Source organism: Ambystoma mexicanum, chromosome 8, assembly GCF_040938575.1.
Source record: "Ambystoma mexicanum isolate Mex_15411 chromosome 8, UKY_AmexF1_1, whole genome shotgun sequence".
Classification (NCBI taxonomy): domain Eukaryota; kingdom Metazoa; phylum Chordata; class Amphibia; order Caudata; family Ambystomatidae; genus Ambystoma; species Ambystoma mexicanum.
Window position 1 is genome coordinate 1,359,393,723 of NC_090929.1, and position 25,548 is coordinate 1,359,419,270.

A 25,548-nucleotide genomic window follows, 5' to 3' on the forward strand; every position below is an offset into this window, starting at 1 on the left:
AATGGGGGTCATTACAAGTTTGCCGGGCCGGGAACTACGGTACCTATAAGCTTGCTGGTACCGTAGTTCCCGGACTGACAAACTACGAGTTCTGCTCGCGGGTGCCATTACGGCCACCAAGTCTGTCCTGGCGGCCGTATCGGTAGCTGCGAGCAGAGCATGTTGGATGCACCGGCACCATTCTCAATGGTGCCGGTGCATCCGACCTCCCCATTCCCAGCTCAAAGGGGCTCAAATGGGAATGGGGAGCATTTTATTCCGGCACCCACGAATGGGCAATTACCGAGTCCGGCAGGGCCCAAATGACCCGGTAATTGCCCATACACGGGTGCCAGAATTTTTTTTCGGAAGTTTGGCGGTGGCCTGCTGGTTTTACCAGCAAGGCTACCGCCAAATTTATAATGAGGCCCAATATCATTAACATCGATATATACATATATGCTTTATTACATACACCACAATGTTGTATTTACATTGTGATTTACACAGCTGTTTATATTTTGAAACCGGAAGAGGAGCCTGCACTTTATTTTGATCAATGTCTTATAAATAAATGTGTTTGTGACATCTCACATGTATTTGGTGGCTTACAACTGAGCATTTAACCCACATAAACAACATTGAGATATATATATATCGTATATCGAGAATATTGAGATATGACATTTGGTCCATATCGCCCAGCCCTAGCAGTAGCCAACTTTCTTTTCTCTATTCTGCTCACAGACCCACATTTCAAAATGGATTCCTTTCCTCAGCAACATTAGGCCTAATCCTGAATATAGAGGCTTGGTCTTTTTTGGAATCAACAAGCTTTTTTACACTTCCATTTAAATGTAATTACGATTACATTTCCCATCTAGAATATTTAGGCAGTCATTGAAAATATATTTGCATTTTTCCCCCACACTGTCATGTGCTGAATAGTTAACAAGTGTACTAAACCAATGTGGGAACACAGGACACATGTGGGTTTGCACTTCTGATATGAGCACTTTATTATTAATTTATAAGGTACCCACTGCAAACAGACTCTCTTCATGGCAGCCCAAAGAAAAAACGGATTGCAGATTATTCACAGCTATTGCACATTCAGACCTGGTAAGTGCAAGGGAAGGGGGAAAATTAAGATCAAGACGGCATGGCTGGAATGTCACTGAGGCCAGGAATGTCTGGCAAATCCAACACAATTCTCTTCTTCTAGGTTTGCTGAACATCATAAACGCAGCAAGTGCTCTGTGAACTAGGTGGCATCAATGAATAGGCTACAAAAGATCATACCAGCCAGCGGGGGCTGGTGTTGCGTGTGTTGAGGGACTGACAGCAGGAGAAATGTGCAACGTGGCATGTGGCAAAGAGACCACTTCAGAGTCTATAATCCTGGAGACCTGGGCAAGGCAGGTGCTGTGGGAGGTGAAGGGTGTTCCACACAGGGCGCATTCAGAGCAGCAGTGTATCAGCAGTTAAGGTCAGGGAGTGTGTAAGGTGGGCCAAGTTTAAGTGGCGACAGTGTGTTGCAATCAGAGCACTGGAGTGCCTAGTTATGGAAGGAGTCTCTTCTAGTATGTTGATGAGCTGTTGGAAGAGACAGGTTTTAGGGGTTTCCAAAACTACAGTTGATTTTCATCACCCTGCAAGGAAATGTGTGCCAGGTTTCAAACCAAGTCCTTTCCTTCCTTGAGGATAGGAGGGTGATTTTCATAGAACCAGCGGATCATAGATGCCTGGCCTGACGGGGAGTGACTGGAAGTCCGCCATGATGTGCTCCCTGGGTTTTAGTCCAAAGATCATTCTAGCTGCCTTACTCTGGAGGTGCGAAGTGAGGTGTTTGACAAGTGTCTATGTAAAGACTGTTCTAGCAATCTAGACAAACAAGGACCATAGCTGTGGAGACCTCAATTTTCTAGTAAGGAAGTAGGCATTTCAGGAGATGTAGCTGGTATTAGGATATTTTTTAATGAGGCCCTGGATGTGTGTGTGTTTATTTAGAGATTGTCCCCAAAAGTAATTCCCAGGTTCTTGACATGTGTGACTGGGGGTAGGTTGGGACCTTGTATTCTGAGGCCAGATAAATGGGAGGTGCCAAGAAGAGACTTTCCAATTTGGAGACATTGAGACACAGGTTATTGTGAATCATCCAATTTTTGACAATGGAGAAGCTGGCAGAGATAAATCCACAGTTGTAACTATATGCATTAAGCTTAAATGTGATTTGTTTATCATCTGCATACATTTGGAAGGCGCAGACGAGGGATGCAATGAGGTCTGCATAGGGTTTAACATAAATATTGAAGAACTATCGAGTCAAGACAGACCCTTGAAGGACCCTGCAGGTGACAGGTAAGGCCACAGAGACACAATTACCCAATCTGACCATCTGTAATCTGTTGTCTGGGAATGAGGTGATTCATATTAGGCTGTTATCATTGTTGCTCCTGGAGGCTTTGAGCCTGCTAATTAGAGTATGGAGGTTCATCGCGTTGAATGTAGCATTTGCACACTATGTGCACATGTATATACATAAAAACTGGGAGGGTGCAGAGGATTGCACGCTTCAAAGCATGTGAGAGAAAGAGATAGGGACAGAAATAGAGAATGGGAGAGAAAGAGAGAGAAGGAGGGTGGGATGAGACGGTGAGAGAGAGAGAGCGAGGGGGGAAATGGAGAAGGATGTGGGAAACTGATGGAAATAGCTCCTGTGGAAATATTTGTATACATATATAATGGGATTTATGCACAAATCCGCTCATTCTCTATCTCTCACAAACACACCTCTAAGAAATATGTTATTGGCTATACAAGTTTGTACATTGTACACCAATTTATCCAGTGTTGTTTCTTTCTCTATTTTAAGGGCATATTTGAATCTATAACATTTAAGTGTTAATGCCCAGAGTGTAATTGCTCTAGGCTTCAACGTTGGGCTGATGCATTGGTCTTTCTCAGATCTCCATTTCACATTTATTTTTGTTATTCTGTTATGAAGTTTTGTACACTGGGCATTAATATTATTGTCTTCACTTAATGGATAGAAACATGTTGAACTATGGCTTAGATGTGTTTTTGGTGCCACCATCCTTTCTGAAGTGTAGCTTTCTGAAGTCACTCAGTACTTGCGACGCCACATTAATAAGCATGTGTTAATTTCATGTTATTATTATCAATACTATTATTGACATTATGTGAAAAGGAACCATTTTCACTGCTTAGCAAGGTAAGTTGCTGCAACAGAGAAAGAGCAAGAGTTTGGAAACATTCAATGCATAACAGAGAATTAATCATTGCTTTAATCCTTACTCCCAAATGCAACCTTTTATAACACAGCATACCTGTTCCCTTTCTTGTAGTTCTGTAAGCATGACAATCGTGTGAGATTTCCATTCCCATACCATCCTCCAAAAATCCTCTACTGTGTGTGGGAGAGGTCCTTGTGTTGCAATAAAGTAATCTTTCTGACGATATCCCTTAATAAGAAACAAATAAAGACAGTTGATTTTATTTAACATTGCCACAGAAAAAGCCAGTCTAGAGCTCATCAATCTATCCATAGAGGGCACTGCAGAGCAGGAGTAAGTATATTCTGGAGTAGGTGTGGGGGGCAATGTATAGCCTGGACCTGCTGCTGATGAAACAACCCAGTACACCCAAAACCAAAACGCTTTGGTCGGAGTGTTGTATGCCACTACCCCCACAAAAATGTATATTGTTAGATTTATTTTCAAAAACGTTATATTGCCACTTTGAAGCAACTTTCAGTATGCAACAGCTGCTACAAGGAACCAAGCAACTAGATAATTACTCTCCAATTGATATAGTTCATTCACAATTATTTTCATCATAGCAGCGATAGAAAAAAATATTTGTACACTGGATTTCTATTGGACCCTCTCTACTTCCCCGACAGTCTGTGATGATAATGTAGTACAGCAGCTAATCACATTTACTGGAAAAAAAGTTATGACTTTCATTCAACACACAAGTTATTTTGCTATTGTTTTTATGCCAAGAAGATCCATGCTACTAGCTGTAGCATGTTTTCTGCTTTGCATCAACTTAAAGATTTTTTTTTTATATTGTAAAGTAGAGCACACTTCAGAAAAACAAAACTGCAGACGAGAACCTCCACACTAACCCATTAGTTTGGAATATTAGCAGCATTCTGATGCATACAAAAATAGTCAGAATGTGGTCACAGAAGAACCAATTACTTACCTCTCTGTAATTTATTTTTACTGATGGATTAGTCCTTCCTCCCACAGATTCCTCCTGTTCGATAGTCGCACAGATGACTTTGGAAACCTTTTCAGCCACTAAGGGCTACAGTGAAGCTCTACGTCCAGCTCCGCCTGGCGCCACTGCATGCCCAGATGCCGGACATGATGGTGGGCCTTTATGTATGGAGTTGCCACGCCCCATGAATTAAGTTCTGCATTTTCCTGTAGCACAAAGGGCCACAAAACAGGTAAGGTGTACAAGCTATCCACCAAGATGGCAACGATGGGAGGTTGGAGAAATCTGTGGTAAGAAGGACTAATCCATCAGAAAGAACATTACTGAGAAGTCATTTATTTGTTACTGTACTCATGGATAGACTTCTATAGCAGTACAGAAATCTGGAGGAGGAGGAGAGCGAGAAACCACTACCTACACAAGAAAGCTCTGGATGACCGGTTGACCAAAGCAAGCGTTATGCACTGAGAGGGAATAAGTTGGTCATTTTAGCTAATGTCCATCATCCGAGAGACATACTAGCTGAAACCGTGCAGTAGGTACAGCCAATGCAATCTCTTCCCAGCCTTAGAAGGATGGGATGGAGGGAAAACACAGAAAGATCCTCTCAGGAGATGCAATTCTGACACAACCTTGGTCAGGAAACATGGTTTCACTCTCAAACGTTACCATTTCCTTGGAAAACACTAAGTAGGGAGGTTTAATAGAGAGAGCCAGCAGCTTACTTACCCATTTCGCAGAAGTGATTGCCACAGGAAATTCCCCTAAAGGGTGAGAAGTCTTGAAATCTCGAATCCCATGCAGGAACAACAAATTGGTATGAGGGAAATGCATACTGAAACCCTGCAAAAACTGCATAATAGCAGGTATGGTGAAGAATGAGCCATGCCCAGGGCACCTTTTAATGACTGAAATGGTGGTCAGGTACCCCTTCACAGTGCCAATTAGCATGTCTTGCAGGACAAGGAAAGCAGGAAATCCAACTGGAGGCATAGAAATACTTGGTGGAAAGCTTCAGAGTGTAAAGCAGCACAGGCAGGACATTGTGCGACAAGTCCAAATGATTATACTTTAGCCTTTCAGCAGTCCAGTATTAAGGTTCAGGCTGCCGAGGCTTGAATGGAGCAGCCACTCTCCACCCCAGTGGGAGAGCAGGTTCACCCTCGTCGGGAGGTGCAAGGAAGGACCAGCTGGACATGTCTAGAAGCTCTGGGTACCACGTCCTCCGGCCCAGTCAGGAGTGATCAGAATAAGCAAGGATATCAAATGTTGGCATTGTCCTGAGACCTAGCGAAATGATACCGATCGGAAGAAACACAAAGGAGTTCAAAGTTCCATCCGACAACTAAAGTGGCCCCCATAGCTCCTTGCCTGGGAAATTCACTGGAGCAGAATAACTTGCACTTCCTTTTCACACTGGAAGTGAAGAGATCCACTTCAGGATTACCCCAGAAGGCAAAGGCTTCCTCCAGGACTTCCTGGCAGAGCTCCCACCCATGGGAGGACAACGTCGGCCTGCTCAAAGCATGAGCAATTACTTTCTCTGTCTTAGAAAGATGGGCCACGGTCAGAGACACGTTGACCTCCAGGGCTAAAAACCATAATCGGTTGCTTTCGTGATCAGAAGCAATGACACCACAACATCCCACTTGTTAAGGAAGGAAATGCATGGCAAATATTGTATCCATCGGTATCAACACACAGTTTGCGTGAACAGATTTAAGGCAACAAAGGCCAGCTGTTACCTCATGTACCTCCATAAAATTGATGTGTTCGTGGGCTTTCGTTGTGGACTATAGGTCACTCACTATATGATCTTGAAAGAGAGCGCCCCACCCCTTCAGGAGGCAATAGTATGTTGTGTCACTGGGCTCACCAATGCAGATCTCGAGACACAGCATCCAAGACCTGCAGCAGGTCTGGCATGTCGCCTGGAGTGACCTCGTGCATAAATGGGCCTCCAGCCCCACCACGATCTATGAGGTCTAGGAGAAGCAGAAAGGCTGAGGCTGTAACCAACGTATGGGACTGAAAGGCATGGACCATTAGAAGGATATTTGCTACTCGAACCTCAGGGGGGGCCTGCTCAGTTCGGTGTCCAAGACCACTCTGATTAACTGGAGGGACTGGGGTGGCAAAACAATGGAATTCTTAAAGTTCCGGGTGAAGCAGCAAACTGTGCAACATGCTGCAGGTCTTGTGTGCGGGTCCAAAGGAGCCAATAGTCCAGGTTAGGGAAGAATTGTCTTTCCTGAGACGAGCCACCACCACTCGCAGCAGTATGGTGAACATGCTGCGTGCGCTGAGGAAAGACTTAACAGCAGAATTCGGACCAGGTAGTGGGTGTTTCCAACCATGAACCTCAGGTACATCCTGTGCTGGAAATCTATCCGCACATGGAAGTAGCCGTCCTGGAGGTCCAGGGACCCCAACCAGTCCATTACTTCTAGGGTTTGAAGGAAATTGGCCAAGATGATCACCTTGAACTTGTTCTTGCACAGGTGCAAGTTCAAAAGACTCAAATTCATGATGGGTCACACGCCCTTGTATTTCTTGAGAACCATAATGTAAAGGAGCTACCAGCCTTTACCTCACATTGAATGGGGTTATTAACATTTTCTGATGATGCTGTTTCTTTCTTCCTTTCTTTAGTTTCCCTGTATGTGCCTCTGATTTGTTTTCAGAAGAAGCAGACAGACCTCCACCATCAGGAGACTGACCGGAGGCAGCGAAGGGCAAACAGGAGAGTGGTTCAGAGAGCACTGAAGAAAACGGAGGCAGTCCCCCTTACCTGTAAGTCCCAAGCATCTGATGTGGTGTGGTGTCACTCCTCGACAAACAGGGACAACCCTACTCCCTCACAGGAGTCGAATGGACGAGGTCCAATTAACAGGGGCTTGGCACTGGAGGCTGTTTAGGGGACAGCCGTGGTGTCAACACCTCTTCTCTTGGCTCCTCTGTCTTTGCAGGGAGGATGGCCCTGTGGGTGCTTGCCCTAGGGTTCCTGACCCCTGACTTGGTGGGCAAAAGAGGTGAAGGGCCAAAAAGCTGGACACACTGGAACAGAGGTAGAAGGACACTAAACAGCATGGGTTACAGACTTGGCTGTGGCCTTGGAGGCCTGGATCTTCTGCAAGTATTCATCAGACTTCCCCAAACAGCTTGTTACCATCGGAATGCATATCAAGAAGTTTTGACTAGACATCAAGAGCAAATTCCCACATACCACGGGCCACAATTGGGCGTGTCAAGATCTGATTATAGAATCTGCCATACAGTCCCTTTGCTGTCACCTACCAGAGAGTGGAAGCCGTCTTTAATGTCTTCAGTAAGCAATTTTTCTGCTACTAAAGGGATCACACTCCCCTGACTAAACGTGAACTTGACTAGAGCACAGGTAGCACTATTTAAAACAAGACTGCCAGATGCAAGACTGTGTGGTCCATGGCATCCAGCTTTTTCTCTCCCTGTACTTTGACAGGTGGGAAAAGACATGGTCTTTACACCCGCTGTTGCGGCCCGCACGGCCATGCTTTCTGTGATGGATGAATGGAAAGGAAACCCGGATCTGAGAGAGCCGTACAATGCTTTTTGGCAAGGTCATTGTCTACTGCAGGGACTGAAGACAGACTCTACCTTGTGGCAAATACAGGTGCAGAAACTGCTGGGTTGAATGGTAATAGTGCCATGGTCTCCTGTGGAGGACCTGCGTCCAAAATGTCAGTCATGTCATACTGGACCCTAGTCTTAGTGGGGTCAGACAACACCATTGTCTTCACCATTTTGACAGTCACATTCTGAAAGGAGGCGTGAGGCCTGCCTGGCATCGATACTGGAATGATATCCACCTCTGGTGAGGTGTTTAAGACTCTGGCCGTCTGTAGGTCTGTGACCAAATTCATTGGGCCCTCACCATAGAAGCTCTCAGGGAAATTCCCCTGTCTCAGTAGAAGAACATGCTTCACAACTAAAGGGGATGGAATGCCCTTCCTCTTTGAAGATTTTGGTAATCTTTGGGAGGAACATTCCCCTTGAAAGGGGAGCGTAATTCAGAGAAACGCTGGTATTGACTGGTGCCAAGATGAGGGGAGCTGGCGCCAGGGCATTGATTCATGGAGCTCCATGGTGCCGGGGTGAAGTGGTGTCCACCACTGGAGACAGAACCGAGCCAGCAGATGTAAATTTCGGTAAAAAGAGATACCACTGCGAGCTTCACTAAGTGCCTTGGATCCTGATGGCACTGGGGCCTTGGCAAAGATGTCAACCCTCTGCCTCCTGAATTTCTTCAGCTTCTCAGAAGTAGATGATTTAGTGGGGAACTGCACTTGCATCATAGGTGGTGAATCCTCAGATATATCCCTAGTGCAGGTGTGATGGACTCTACTTGTAGGGTGAAGTAGAGGAATGATGACTAAAAACGTCACTTGCAGTGCTGGACCTCCTCCTATGTTTCTTTTGGTCCTTCCAAACTGGAGAATTTTCCTCCATTCCGTCTTCCACCATGGTCTTCTTCGCCTACAAACCCGTGAACGTAGAAGGGGTCCTCTTACTCATTTGTGGTAATCATGAAAGAGCTTGGCGATATGCTCCAAAGGCTTCTATATTCATCAATTGACCAGAGCCGCAAACCTCCATGGTGTGGTGTAGTCTAAGGCATTAGAGGCACACCCTGAAGGGATCCGAAATAGACATCTGTCTCCCGCAGTCTGGGCATGGCTTGGAGTTGAGGCCTTTGGGGGATTAGGGATGACGCAGTACAAATTAGCAAAAAAGCAAGGTGGCATTTCAAAAGTTATGGTAATTAGTAGTACTATGGAGTATGTTTTCATATGTCGAGTTTCATAGTTACAGTTGTAGTGGTATAAAGTGAGTGTTTATACCTTAACATTGTCATTGGGGGTCATTTACGACCTGGGCGCAAAGGGATACCGGGCACCGGTAATGACACCGATGGCGGTAATCCCTTTGCGCCCTATTCCGAGGTCCCTTTGCGGGTCTCTCCCTTAACGCCTGGTTTTACCAGGCGTTATAGACGAGACCGCAAAGGGATACCGGGATCAATAACGGTACCGCAATTTGCGGTACCGTTATTGATGCCTTCCCCCTTCCCATTGAGCCTTATGGGGGCTCAAATGGGAATGGGGAATGGCTTTTCAAATGGGGACATACCGGTCCCGCAAAGGTCGGGATAGACCGGTAAGTCCCCATACCACCAAGTCGGTGGCGGTACCGGTATTGGTGCTAGTCATGGCGCTAACAGCGCCATGACTAGCACCAACCTTGGAATGAGGGCCACTGTCACTGTTTGTACACTTTACCTTCTGTTAGAGTAAAATTAACCTTTTTGAAAATCATTTTTCAGTTTTTTGTAAATAAATGTAACTGTACTACCACCGATCTTGCAAATGGACCACCATGACATATACCAGCCTTCAACCAGACTGCACCCACCATGACTGATACCATTCTATGCCTTGCTGAGAGCATCCTAACAGTCTTTTTTTCATCCTTGCCTCCACATGGTTCAGTGTGCTATTCAAGCCTGCAATGTGTGGGGATTTAACATCTGAAGTCTGTGCCTCTCACACAAAACTATAAATCAGGTACACAGACAAGCATCAATAATGAATTCAAAAGGGGATGTTTAAGCTCTAAATGACTGTTGAATGCTTCATTCCATCTTTGCTGGAACAAGTGATCGCAAGATCATGAAAGGTCTCAAATACATGACTTTGTTAGCCTAATGAAGGTATAAACTTGTTTTCTTTTGGATCAACGCTTTTCATATCAATATCACACTTGGCCTTAAGTTAAAGATTAGTTAAGGTGCCCACATTTATTGCAACAAAACCCCTGAAATTCAGCGCATTGGTGAGGTCATGACCAGCCAAACTCAGAGAGCTCCCGTTGATGTCCCTGATAATGCTATGGTCCCTCCTAACGCCATTTTGTTTATCATTGTGAAACCCATCTCTTATAATATGTATGTGCTCATGGGCTTTGCAACGGGAACGCGACAAGTTAAGCCGTACATGACTTCCCCAATGTGCTGAATTTCAGTGGTTTTGTTGCGATAGATTTGGGCCCCTTAACTAATTTTTAACTAAAGTTTTTTCAGTGAATTTCAAAGGTTTTGTTATACCATAGTTTTTTTTCCATGCCACTGGCAATGCCACGGAGGCCATGTCCACTGTATATTTTGCAACATTACCAGGCTACTAGCCATGGACTTTGGCCATGTCCACTGTATATTTTACAACACTTCCGGCCTTCGCCCATGTACACTCTATTGTTTAAAACACTACCAGTCCACTAGCCATGGTTTTTGGCCATGACCAGTGATTTTTTAATGCCTACCACACTGTAGCTGTCTATATATGGGATACATTGCTCACCGTTATCGTATTTCTGATGCTTGTATCTGCTTAGATTCACATGCTGTGCATAGGCCGACATCTAGTGGAAGCTGCAGAGTATTACAGTTGTTGTTTCTCGAAATTCGAAAAAGAGACGTCGACAGGGCGTGCCAGTACTACTATCCCTAGTGTGACGTCCACTGTACCCATGGTGTCCTTCACAAGTCGAGGTCCCTCAGATTGTTTTGTTTCTGACATGAAGTAGCATGAAGTGTGCGTGAGTACAGGTGTATCCAAGCAGATATGTATCAGACAAGCTCATAAACAAGGGGAGGAAGGGTGGGTCGCATGTGAATCCAAGCAGATACAAGCATCATAAATACGATTACGGTGAATAATGTATCCCTTCTGAGGCTTGTGGAATCTGCTTAGATCACATGCTGTTCATAGATTAGCGAGCAGTGTTAGGAGAAGGTGGTGGTTGTGAGAAGGTTCATTGGCAAACAGATGTTTTAGAACCGCTTGTCCCACCTGTGTATCTGTCTTGGAATGTGTGTCAATGCAGTAGTGCTGAGTGAAGGTGTGTACTGAGCTCCATGTAGCTGCTTTGCAAATTCTGTCTAGGGGGAGATTTGCAATGAAAGCCAGAGTGGCTCCTGTGCTCCCAGTGGAGTGAGCTCTTGGTGTGAAAGGCAGTGTTTTGTTTGATAAAGAATAACACAGTTGTATACATCTGACTATCCATCTGGAGATGGCATTCTTGGAAATGCGGTCTTCTTCTCTGCTTGGTGCTACGGAGACAAACAGTTGATCTGTTTTCCTGAGCTGTCTGGTCTTGTTTATATAGTAAAGGATCACCCTCCTTACATCTAGTGTATGGAGTTTAACCTCAGCTGAGCTGGTGGCGTTCTGGAAGAAGGCTGGCAGCTCAATGGACTGGTTTACGTCAAATTTAGAAATAAACTTAAGGGAAAACCTAGGATGAGTGCGTAAAAACAGTTTTTCGTTTTGTATGATAAAGAAAGGATCCTGCACTGACAATTCTTGTAATTCACTAACTCTTCTTATGGCAGTAATAGCCACTAAGAAGGCAGTCTTGTAGGTCAGGTGCTTAAGACTTGACTTATGCATCAGTCCAAAGGGGTCCCCCATGAGTTTAGCGAGTACTACATTGAGATACCATCCCGGCGGTGGGTTAGAAATGGGAGGGTGGAGTCGCTTTACTCCCTCGATACATGCTTTAATGACCGGTAGCTTCGTCCACGATACTTTATTGTGGGAGGTGGTGTAAGCTGATAAAGCTGCCAGGTGGACCTTTATAGAGTTGAAGACTTACCCCGAATCTAGCAAGTGGAGCATATAATTTAGAATGTGTGATGGAGTTCATTCTATGGGGTTTATTTGTTTAGACTGACATCAAACTACAAATCACCTCCTCGAAATAACAGTGCCTAGTGTTAGGTTTCCTTGCTTCCTTTAGGATATCCATACACCTTTGTGGCAGATTAAGATGTACAAACTCTATGACTTCAGGAGCCAGGCAGAAGGCTTTTTGCTGAGAGGATGCACAAGGGAGCGCTCGAGGAGAGAAGGGAAGGATCCAGTGGCAAAGGAGTGATTGCAGAAATTGGCCAAGTCTGGAGCAAGGGAGACAATCTTATCCTTGATAGTTCTGAAGGAGCAGCGGAGCACCTGTTTGGATCAGACTTTCATAGAGTGGACTTGTCTAGAAACCTCATCATGTGTTAGGGGAGAAAAGGAGTAGAGTATGAGGGGAGGGGAGAGCGGGACAAGGGGAGGCAAGAGGGAGGCAGAGGGGTAAGGGGATGAGGAGAGTGAAGACAAGATGCACTGAGTTTTAGAAATTAAATGAGAGGCCAAAGAAGTGCAGAGGGCCAGGGAAGGAAAAGAAGTGGAGACTGCAGTAGGGTTGGCTAGTTCCTTGCATATTTTGAAATGTTCAACCGTATTGTTAGTGGCTGAAGAGATGCAGGCTTGGATATAGGCCCTCTTCTTCGAGTAGTTGGAGAGCCTGTATTGCCTTTGGAGCAGGCGGCAAACCAGTTTGTTAGAGGATGCGCTCCAAGCCTGCCACTTCCGCTCAACAACTCTGCACTTGCGTTTCAAGGCAGCCAGATCAGAGTCGTACAAGGAGTTGCACTTGGGGGCAGACTTCAGGCGGATCCTCATGACAGCGGCAAAGATATCCAGAGTGTTGGAGATGGAAAGTTGGAGGTTTGAGAGGACTGAGTCAGAGTGAGAGTCAGTGGAGGGAGTAAGAGGGGGAGTGAAGGTGGCGGCGAAAGCGGCAGCTAACACTTGCTGCATCAGTCGAATGAAGGAGAAGGAGGGTAGCAGTGCAGGCAAAGCTTTAGGCGGAGGACCAAGGAAGTCAAGGTGAGAGGAAAGGAGGCATTGATCAGACCAGGAAATAGGAGTAACGATAGGGATGGAGATGTGTGGAGGTCTGAGGAGATGAGAGCATCCAGGGTGTGGCCGGCAGAGTGAGTTGGACCCAATGTTCCCTCGAATTATTTTTCCCTAAGTGCGGAAATGATTAGCCTTAGTGCGCACATTCTTTTCCTTGTGCGCAAATAAATAACGATGAAGGCCACTTTGTAAGCATGCGTAGTTAGCAAGATACCATCTCCAAACAGTTTGGAAGGAAATGTCCCCTTCCCAACCACTGCAATTCTTTACAAATCAGTGTTAAAGGAGCATCTTGCAACTCTTTTTCCAGTCATATAGGTTAAAATCTACCAAAAGTTCTCCTGCACAGAGAGAAAAACGTGTATGCACAAAAAAGCTTTGCATGCTCCAGATAAGCAATAGGTTTAGTTGTGGCTATTCCTTTGTCAACACTGCTCTGAGACAATGCACAAAGTGTTTAATGCCATTGGGAAAAAACTTATTATTACAATAAACAAGTATCGCTAATCACTGATGTGGTTGTCAAAAAATTCAGACATTATGCAATTTTTACAAATGGAATAATTGCAACTGAAAGAAATGTGTCAGAAAAAATGCCAATAGGAGTTCATGTGCCATTTCAATGGAGTAATTCAAGGGCCACGAGAAAATCCCTCTCATAATTCATCTAAGGATGATAATTGCATCAGAATAACTGCACCACAGAATATGATGATCAGAATTCATGGGCCTCTGCTCACTATCCACATTATGTTGTTCTGTGAGTTGTGACATTTACTCAGAACCAGCCTTACAGGTAGGCAGCATATACTATTTTACTCCCTAAAAACAGGGCAATGTGGTCAACAAAAACGGGAAACCATGAACATATAGGAATCTACCGCCTGCTTCTACCCACAAAGTTCCACTGATCTCTTTTCGAATCAGTGACCAGCAGAGCAGTGTCACTAGTAGGAACTCAAATATTACTGCCTGATCTCAAGAGGAATTCTAAGGGGAAATAACATTTTAATAAGCATGAAATATCCCTACTGGCAAAGCCAATTACTTTCTACTCCATGAAAAGTCTTTTGATTCCAAGTATGGAGTAAAATCGTATCGTAGCCCTGATTGTAACTCTGACATAGAAAGTGAAATTACAGGGCACATAACACAGCCTATAGTTTTGCCCACCTTTGATCACCACAGCCTAGCCAAAAATCAACAAGAGCCTTACTTCAACAAGAGCCTTAACGAGGTTTCTTCTGGCACCCTGTTGAAGAAAATCACATATAGTTGCCCTTTATGTCAATAGCAGCAATGCTCACAGTTACAACACATAGAGCACCTTCTTCTTTAACTAGGGTACCCTCTTTTGAAATTCACTGTTATCAGTTGAACAAGATACATGGGGATGCAAGAAGCAATAAATGCAAACCCATTAATATATTGAAAAGTCCTCAGCAGCTGAGCATAGAAAGAAATAGAACGTGCCGTTTCCTAGGCTATTACTATAGTGTCCTATCCTTTAGCAAACACACATTTCCTTCACTGTACTGTACTGGGAAAACATATGATTTGTTGTTTGAAAGTTGCTGATTCGTTGCTCAGCCGGAAGGGGTATTCTCCTGTTCTCTTCCACCCGTTCCCCTCCCTAGCTCTTGTTCTAGCCTCCAATATTAGTTGACAGGGCTCTGTATAAAGTGAGGGATTGTAGAAGTAAAACTCTAACTCAGATATTTGCATATCCACAATACTTTGCAAGCAAATCCAATGTAAAGCCTCGTGATTATATTATGTGCAGTTTAAGAACATTTCATAAATCTGCATGTGCACAATTACTATGAAGTGCATACAAGATTGTTTGCAACGTACCCCACCGTTCAATTGTTGAGTAGGTTTCGGCAAGCGCTCAGTGAAACCATTTTTGTATATCAGCGAGTTAACATATAATTTGTTAAGGTCTATCCCCCATGGAACTCTGATCATTTTGAAAGGTTGAAGATTATGTGAAAAGCATTCTAGTTATCTGAATATTGTTTCCCTAATTTTATATATGATTAATGCCAGGCAGAGTCCATACCAATTGTCCCTTACAGGCCAAGTAAATGATATTGCAAAGTTGCTCTCCACTCATAGGATAATGTTAGCAATGCTAAAGTAGGAGACACTGAGCATGATATTTGCCTACTCAAAATCCTTAGAGGGCAAATTAATATTTGTGTTTTATAATGCGTTAACTTGCAAGGGGGGCTCTTCAAAGTGCTTGTGTGACATACATACAAAGAATAGGAAGCATGGGATGAGGTTAAATATCATAGTAGCCTGCTAACTTACAGTCAGTAAGTGAGAAGTGAGAAGGGAGGAGGAAGTTGGTGAGAGACAGGAGGCGCCTATCAAGAAGTAGGAGGTTGGGTTGAGGGCCCTGGGCCATGACAGTGCCGTTCTGACAGGCATTAATGGGGACCCTTGAGGAAAGGAAAGATGCCAAGAGTACCTCTCAACGGGTGCCACCATTTACGGGAGAGGAAGAGACAGAGGAGAATACAGAGACCATGTGAGTAACCGAAAAGGTTGGGGAGGGAATGAAAATGAGGATATCAGGCAGGGTCTGCCTGGAGGAAGCGTTGACACAGGTGTCAGCAATGGCCAGCCCAGGGCTGGAAATCAGGATATCCTTCTTGAACCTTTTCATTGCAGTCTTAGTCTGAGGGGTAGGATAGGTGATAGAGAAGCAGTTAGAGAAAACGCAAGAGATTGAGAGCATCATTGTGAAGAGTGGTGAGAAGGACGGAGGGGAGTGAGGGGGGAACTGCAGAGCACGACCAGTTAGCCACACGGCAGTGCAACTTCAGGAAGAGACAATTTGAGAGTCACATAGAGGAGGGAGGGGAACACTTTTTGCAAAAAGCAGAATTAGCAGATTCAACTATCCTACATGCAAGTGAAAAGCATACTTTTTTTTTAAAACACAGGTGGAGATGAGCAGATAGGGAGATTCACTTTTCCAACAGGGCGTAAAAAAGCATACTTTCTTGTAAACACAGCAAGCACTTTAAAAGCTTGGCAGATACAGCTTTTCCTACAGGTGAGTAAATAAGCATGACGTTGAGTTATAAGAAGGCTAGAAGGTAGAGAAGGTCGAGATTTTAGCAAATCGAACAGATTCGGGAGGCCCAGATATGGCAATAAAGTAGAGGAGGAAAACCAACAGTTTGAAAACAGCAAATGGTAGGCAAGTAACACACAGCTGGAAAATGTGCTAGCCTCAGTGATGCGTTACAATCTGAGGTTAGGCAGCTGAAGCAGAATGTGGAGGAAGGCGAGTAGAGTCCGGCAACGTAGCGTGGAGAGAATACAGTTAAGAACAGGCAAGTAGTCACACCAAGTGAGGGTCGATCAAAAGTAGAACAGGAGCACTTAAAGCAAAGGGGGGGGGGGGGAAGAGGAGTGGAAAGGTAATGGATTCTGCAAATGGTGTTGTGTGAGCAGTATGCGCGCATCCTGGGAGGGGCGGGGGGTGAGATAAGGCTGCCTAGGGGTAGTCAAATGATCAGGCGCAATGTGGGTTCAGGATTTCATCCTATGATACATGCAATTTACTAAAATATATATATATATATATATAGATGTGCGTTATAAAATAAATCGTACATACATTTGAGTATATTATATGTTGTTTTTTGTAAGGAAAATATGTGTTTATAACGGTCCCTCATACGCGTCTTTGTTTTGCTTTTGCATTCCGAGGTCACACATGCACATCACCATGGAATGAATACTAATGAGCATTAGCAATTTACAGACTTTCCCGCCATAGCTGCAGTTGGGTGAAGCAGCGTTTGAGTACTCCCATATCACACCTCGTGCAAGAAGAGAAATTCAGCAGCACGTTAAAAAAAAACCTTTATAAACTAGCTTTCCCGGTTCACAAAAGTATGTACTGTAAACATTTCTGCTGTCTGACATAATAGATAAAAAAAGTTCTTGTTTATTAATAAACATGGAGAACCTGTTCTTGTGTGCCTGGAGCTCGTGACCTTGGCCCATGCAACAACAAGAACACGAACGTAATGCAGAGACTGGAGACCTATTGACCAACTGCTCGGATTTTACAGAGGTTTGATGATTAAGCTTCAATGTGCCTGAAACCTTGTCACGGCACTTTTGGACAGGAATGTGTACAATGAATTAATGCGATCCATTTATATTTGAACTTATAGATGGACTAATAAAGTTGACCAAAGTATCAGAAATCATCGGAAGATCCTGTTTTTTGTCACGCTGCAATATATTATCAGAATATCACACTACTCCATCCCCTCATTCTGAGTGCCATGCTTACAACATAACCTAAAAGCTTCCCACAGATACATAGCAGCAGCCCTGTCCCTTTTCATTTCCAACAACAGTCACATTTCCGAGAGACAGTTCTAGATCAGGCTGCATCTGGCATCCCGGCTTTGCAGTCCTGAATTACTATTCCAGTATTTGCCCTGTGAAAACAATTTTAAAAGTAAACATTCCGGGTCAAAAAGCCCCCATTATCTAACAAGCAGCACACCTCAAGCCCATCATGCAACCAATCACCATGTGCCATTAACAACCTACTGTTCCTCTAAATTACTTCCCATAAACCAGGGCTGCCAGATGTTTTGGACTTCTGCTCCTAGAAGCCCTTCTCAGTAATGTCAATGGCGAGTTATCATGGGAGTTGTAGTCCAAAACATCGGAGAGCTGCAGACAAGCCGTTTCATGCCAAATATATTCAGAACTTACCATCCTTTCTGCAATACAAATATATTGTCCACATTAATGAATCCACATGCACCCAAGCTATCACACATCATGCCTGTCCCCTTCTACAGCACCCCATCCCAGTGTCTGTGGAGTTTCACCCACTTTCCTGTCCTCTTATCTTCTTCCTACTCCTTTTCCTCTGAAGACTAAGGTCTGGATACACCGGGCAGGGGCACAACACACCCACTTCCAGACAAGCCAGTCACACTGAGACCACAACATTGGTGATTTGGGCCATTATAAAAGTCTTGTAACTAACTTAATATAAAAAGATATGCCTTCTATACACTATGGGGCTTATTATAAATTCCCTGGCATCTCAGCAGACTAAAAGAAGGAGACGTTCTGGTGGCTTCCAAGTTAAGATGGGTGCCACTAGCATTGCGGGAGGCCAGAGACTGAATGAGAAGGAATCCTAAAATGGACCTGTGCTTCTGAATGGGTCAGTCCAATAGTGGCAGTGAAGAAAAGAAATGGAGACATCAGACTGTATTGATTTGCGGGGTCTAAAAACGTGATGGCTGAAAGATTTACCCTGCCGAAGATGTCTGAAATAATTGAGCGTGCAACAGTTTTTAAATGGATTGATCTTGGATCAGCATACCACGAGGTCCAGCTACATCAGGACTCTATGAATTTAATGATTTGCGTTGGACATAGTTGATTTATCTACTACTATATTTCATGTTCCTCACGAAACAACAGTTATATGCCCTACTTCAGTGAAAAAGTGTGGCCTCAATCCTGCTGGATAGGTCTGCAGGAAATCAGAGCAGAGGTTCAGGTACAAAAAATAGGGACCAGAAAAGTATTTGTGAGAGCAGAGGCTTGTGATCAGGTTAATGCTTGAGGCATTGTTACAGAAATACACCCTAAGGATGTGGAGAATAATCAGCCAATATTGCCTAGCCTCACGGTCCACCAATGGGCTGAAACTGTGACAGAGCTTGCAAATGCTCATAGAAGAAGAAGGATTGCTTTAAAGTTAGTTATGCATGTACATTTGGAAACTGAGGTATTCTGACAGCCTGGCACATGTACAGGTATAGAGCAATGCTAGAATCAGGATTATCATTGGTTTTAAATTTGTAGTCATGTTCCATAAAGCACTTGCTCGACACAATTACAAATCCATTATGTACTTGGCTTATACTGTCCACATTGCTCTGAAGGGCTACATCTCACAGAATGCGCTCTTTGCCCAGTTTAGAAGCCCCACAGTGAATTGTGGGTAAATTAAGGCACCAGGGGTTCATTACGAGTTTGGTGTGTGCAAAACAAGTGGAGGTAATACCGGTTACCTCCACTTTTTACCTCCAAAATGTTTTCCTCCAAAAATCGCCAGTATTACCAAGCGGTAACACTGGCGGCGGTAATACCGTCAAAAATATCCAATGGACTCCATTAAATGGGGATTTACACCGGCAAACCACCCCTTGTAATCAAGTGGTATTACCGCCAAAGGTAATACCTCAAGTGGTAATATTGCCTAAGCGGACACCTGGAAATTAGTGAAATGGTATTCATTGGTGACCCATGAGGGGCTTGTTCCCTCCGGCACCAAATTCTGCCTCACCCACTGACGACAGAATGCACTCTGCGTTACTAAGTAGAGTCCTCCATATGACATGTCACAGAATACATTCCGTCGCAGGCAGTAAAAATGCACGTGTTTTCGAAAATGGACTTCCTCTCTCAGTACAGAGAGAGGAAGGTACACTGCCTTACTTAGGAAAGAGCTAACACCGAACTGAATTTCACAGAATGCTTTCTGCCTCACTCTCTATGTACCCATCTGAGCATTATCCACACAGGTAACTCTCACTGAAGGACTTTGCAGAAGTACATGTCACATAATGCACAGTGTATCACTCTGTATAGAGCTCTCACAGGCCTACATGCTATAACAGGCACTCTCCCTCACTCAGTGCAGATGCCTTCAGAGGAATGCACCGGGTTTCAAATTCGACAGAAACCCCCAGACATGTCCAAGAATGCATGCTGCCTCTCTCCAGGCAGAGGCCCCACAGGTTCGACTATATTTCGGATATCATATCCCCAAATGCCCTGTACCTCATTATGTGAGGAAGTCCCAAAGACTACATATTTCAGAATACACTCTACTTCTCTCATACCAGATATACTGCACATGACCACATGCACAGTGGAGTATCTTTGCTGAAAATGTTGGGGGGGACATGACAACTGAAGGAAATGGGCGGGGCGGAGGATCGGTGGATGGTGGCTCCGAGAGATAACACTAAACTACTACACCACAAGAGTCCCCTGCCGATGCTCTGTTATAACTTTCATAAGACTGGTGGCATATCTTTACACTTCAATTCTAAAGACACACCAGTCTTCTGAAACTTATAACACCAGAGTGGGATTTTAGAATTCACTCTATTGATGTACCTCCAACCCAGACCTTCAAGGCCGAGAACTGCATGCCACCCGCAAGAGTTGCTGACTGATTATGATGCCAATACAAAATCCCATGACAGCCACTGACACAGTAAGAAAGGGCTCGAATGGCTGCCCCAAAATGCCCAGTCTAACCAATTAATAACACATAACATGCTTGCTTTAGCAAGATGCCCAGAATAAAGTAATGTCGAAGTAAGGGCTAGAATGGCTGCCCCAAAAAGGACAATCCAGCCATGTAATATTTCATATTTTCCTTCTTGATGCCCATAAACAAATACCATGCCTGCCAAGCGCCTCTCGCGCACACATATACATACATTCACACACACAATTCATACCCATTCACCATGGATGGCATCAGGGCCTTTTAATCTTTTCAAATGAAAGCGGCATCGGGCCTCAGAGGTGCCCCCGAGTTGCCAGTCAGTAGTCTTGTAACACTGCAATATATTAATTTTTCTCTATTTTCCGTCTGTGGCTTAAAATGTACACTTTGCAGCGCTCGCATTACAAGCTGTGTTTTCTCTATCACGGCATACACAGAAGTGTTACCTCAAGGCCTTCTAACACTGGTTCCTCCACATCAACCACTTGCTGGCAAAGAAGGTTTTAGAGCTCTTCGGTGGGTATTTAGAGTTTAAACTCCCTGCTGGCTGGCCGCCTTGTGATAACTGGCGGCTATTAACCTTATTTTTTCCACCATTGTAATGTATGCATCCAATGGGTGCCTCAGACTGTTTTCACTCTAATCAGGGGGCCCCCAACCATCATGTTGAAAATGGGCCCCCACACATCTTCAGCCGGACCTGCCATTCACCCAGTGACACATTACATCCACAAACTTCATTCCACTCGGAATTTATCATTCAGACACAAAAGACAACACACATATGCTTGCACACAGTCACTCACACATACATGCACCCAGCACATCCATTGACATGCACTGTGTGCACACACTATTAATATGTACATACACAATAAGACATGCAAACAGTGTCGCAACGGCCATTGAGCATACCAGGCTTTATCCCCCCATCCCTGAAATTCTGGGCTATGTTGACAGGACCTGGTTGAACTACAAAGCCATGGCAGGACAGGACCTGACAATAAACAGTGCTTGGGGAGGTTGCACATTTAACAAAGGCCTAGCAATTAGTAATAATTTAACACATGTCCTTGCTAGCACCTGAATTTGTATGCATACATATTTAGGCAATTGAAATCATGATGGGTGACTCGGTACTTGCACCTCAATGGAGTGAGCAGGGAATGAGAGACAGAAGACAGCTCATTCTCACGGCAGTTCTTAAGTGTGTGTTCTGACACAGAGCGTCAACAGCTTTTAACATTTAATTTAAGCTGACTGGAATAGTGTCATTAGAATATGTGAACAGTTAGATGCATGCACCCACAAAGTTCGCCCCACTCCTGGCGACTCCTGCAGTCTCTAAAAGTCGCATGACGTTTTTTTACAGACGTCAGGGGGCAAATGCAACTAATAATAATGATTTGTAATTTTTATATCGCTTTCGCCAAAGCACTGAACAGAGAATATATTTATATGAAAGTATCACCCAATCAAAGTTGGTACTAATTTTTCAACCTCAGAAGGATAAAGGGCTAAATTGATTCAGGATTTGAATTTGTGAACTGCAGATTGCACTCAGGTTATAGCAGTGAGTGCTCAACCCGCTGAGCTCTTGTACCAGCTAGCCAGCAGGGGCATGTTTTCTTACAGTGACATGGTTCTTTTTAACCGGCATTAAGGCAAAGCCAACAGGAGCATGTTCTTATGTGGGGATGTGCCATATATTGGCAGAGCCAGGCCAGTATGACAATGTTTCATTATAATATAATTACTGGCATCAAGGGAAAGCAAACATGAGTATTTTCTAATGTGGGCATACTGGCATATATAGGTGCAGCAGAAGGGACATGTTTGGGCAGAATCAGTTTGAAATGTTTTTTTACACATGCATAGCACTGGCATACAGTGAGCAAAGGCATTATGAAAATGTGTTTGAAAATGCTACTGTGCGTTTTTGATGACTTGACATCTAATCGACTTTTTTCATGTCTCACCCTACAAAACCGATTGTAAACTGTCTGACTTTTTACCTAATGTATCACAGAAAGTGTACTGTAAAATTCACCATTTTAATCACCTATTGAAACATTTTTCTCGGGGGGAACCCCTCTGAACCCACCTTCGTTGGTTTGCTGTCTCTCTCGCTATGCTCAGTAGCTCCTACGGATTCGTCTCGGGGGCAGAACAAGCCCAGGTCCCTCTTAGGGCTCACCTTAGTATGAGCCCTACGACATTAGCTCGAGGCCCCACTTTACACAATCCTGGCTATGCCCCTGGTGAGTGTGGGTGAAAGATGCATTTAATTGGTCAAAGGAAGGTGTAATATCTATTCAGCCTCCTGGGCTCAGGGTGGGGATCAACAGTGCAATAGGTTCACTCATGACCAGCTTTTAAAACTGTCATCCAGCACCCTCAAAAGTTTACGGCTGGTCCGCCCCTGCCCGCATTCATCTTTTCCCCTCATTTAAAGCACTGGAGTGTGGTGTACATACTTTGCAAAGGATATGATCCCGGCTGTGAAAAGTCTTGATACTATCCCGCTTGCAAGTTCTGTACAGACTATCGTAGCTGCAAGTGGTTTACACACTGTGTACACTATTCTAAGCGGGAACTATGTGCAATCTACCCCAAGTGTGAACTATGCACTGATGATTCCATCTATGAGCTCAGTACAAACTGTTATGTTCGAGCAGTATTTTAAAAAACAGGTGTTAGCTAGTGTACACTGTTTATCCAGATGGGTGCATTGTACTAATCACTACAAGTGTTGGCTCTTAACAAACCTGCTATCCAATGTGCACTGCCACCTGACCTGTTTAATGATTCCAAGTTTGAACTCTGTTCACACATTGTCCAATTGGGACACCTCACTTGGGTTATCAGGGGCCCGCAGCTCCCCAACACACATACAAGCACAATTTAAAAAAGAAAAAGAAAACTTGCCTCTGCTCTGCTTTTGAATGCCGGGCTGTATCTCAAGTTAATACCTAGCTAGCTAGCCTCCCGCACACTCACCAACAGACAGAAACCAGGAAGCTCGATGAGCTTCCTAGTTCCTGTCTGTGACGTACAAGCACGAAGCCAGAAAGCGACGCTCAGAGGCTCTACCATGCGGTAGTGCTGCGGTGCTGACAGCATGATGACAGCGCAGGCGCAGGGCTCTGCACCACCCAGTCCAGCACCCTGGGCCAGCCAGGGAGAAGGGCTGAGTTGTGCAGGTCATCCGGCCCCAAACATGCTTCACTGTGGCCACCTGCAATCATCAATTATGTAATGAGACAGCGCGAGCCTGGCTGGGCAATCCAGCTAGGCTCGCGCTGTCAAATTACATAATTGATGATTCCGATGCCCCCAGTCCTCTGCCAAAAGATGGGGGGGACAAAAAGCCATGCCACAATAGTGGGGGGACACAAAACCCCCTGTCCCCACCTATAATTACCCCATGCACATGCACCAACATTCATTGTACCTCATGCAACATATACGCTGCATAGCTACATATGCTTAATAAACATGACTGAGCTAAGTGGACAGCAAACAGCCAAGTGTGGAGCTCTGCAGGCGCCCAGCTTGTGCCCGTAAATGAGTTAAGCGTTGGGGAGAGGGATGCGATGCTGCAGCAGATATGACTTGTTCAGAAAAGGTAGAATGTGGTGGTTATCTATTGGGGATGCTATATGCTGGACATATCACCCTGCCTTCCTACCCTGCCACATGGAATACATCATGATGGAGACCCTCTGATCCACCAATATAAAGGCACAGTGCACTGTACCATCAACAAAAACTGTTGAATGTTCTACTGACATATCATCACTCCTTATTGGTACTTCATGCCCCCTTTCTGCTGTGTGTATTGGTTACATGTCTTTTCACTGAATGTTTTACACCTAAGTATGAACGTAATCCTTTCACCTAAAACGTATTCACCGAATGTAGATTCACATAACTAAAAGCGTTTATCTAAAGAAAATTTTATACCGAAAACGTGTATACTGAATTCATTTTTATTTTTTTTAATTGTGCCCACCAATTGTGCCCACCAATCCCCCATAAACCTGTATTCCGAATATTAATTCATAATTATTGGGGGATTCCCCCAAACCCGTTTTCCGCCCTTAAAAACACCCCAAACATTCCCAAGCAAATGTTACCCTTTACCCCACCCAAAAAAAATGATACCTTAAACTTTTATAAGGTTACATTATTATATTTCATGTTGAAAACAGTACATTATCGATATATGAAAATTCAATATTTAGTTCATTCGATGAAAACGTGATTCAATAAAACATTTTCGGTGGAAAAGCTCTTGATGTAAATTAATTTATTAAATAGACTCTATACCGTGTGTATTTACGTTTTGTTCAGATACAATATCCAGACCTAAATAAAGAAAAACATTCAAACTCTGCAAACAAAGAAGGCTGATAATATTGCAACCGCTACCCCAGAGCCCTCAAAGGGTGCAAAATCATTTATGAGAAGCTGATCCTGTTTTATTATTATTCTTTGCGGTGTATTACTTCTAGAAAAGATGAATACAGGTCCCAAAATAAAAATAAAAATAAATATAACTGGATTTGCTTCTTACACTTGACATGGGATACATTGAGAGCACTGATCCTCACCACCTCCTTCCCTTGATTTGGGCTAGGGACTGGGTAGGCACTAATGTCCAGTGCCTATCTTTTATTTGCAGTGGCTTGCGTTGCAATTTCATCATGATTTCAATGGATGGCCCATCCCTCTCAAAGCAACAAGTGCATTTTTGTGATGTTGGTAACAAATGATGTCCTCCGCTTACAGTAGGCTTGCTTACTTTCTTGCAAGACAGCCATTTACTCATTAAACCGAGCAGAGGAAGCACAGCTCCTGACAGTAGGTTTGCTGAAACATCTCTGTCATGTGTCCTGCAGACGAATACAAGCTAGAGAATGGCTTGTCACATCAACAAAGGCACAGTGATTTTCCATGGGCAAAACAGAAAGGTGATGGCTGGAAGGTTTTGATTAAATCCTAACCATGGGCAAAGCTCTGGGCAACCCTCTAGACCATCGTTTTTCAGCCTGTCAAGCCATTACAGAAACGGGAAAAAAACATATGGAAATCAGGCTTGGTCCTACCCCAAAAGTGGCAGTCCAGCCCGAACTGCTAGGTCACATCCCTTCTGCACGAGACCACAAGCATCCCCAGACATATTTCAGCCTTGTTGGGCATCATCAGTGAGGAGTA

General features: G+C 44.2%; 1 protein-coding gene across 4 annotated transcripts in view; it reads right to left on the reverse strand.

Annotated features, from left to right (window-relative positions):
• PTPRE (protein tyrosine phosphatase receptor type E) overlaps positions 1–25,548 on the reverse strand; it is a 2,259,327-nt gene that overhangs the window by 266,350 nt on the left and 1,967,429 nt on the right. For all 4 annotated transcript variants that reach the window (XM_069611476.1, XM_069611477.1, XM_069611479.1 and 1 more), the window contains one exon: positions 3,330–3,464. In XM_069611476.1, the coding sequence (XP_069467577.1) occupies positions 3,330–3,464 (135 nt within the window). The remainder of the gene's footprint in view (positions 1–3,329; positions 3,465–25,548) is intronic.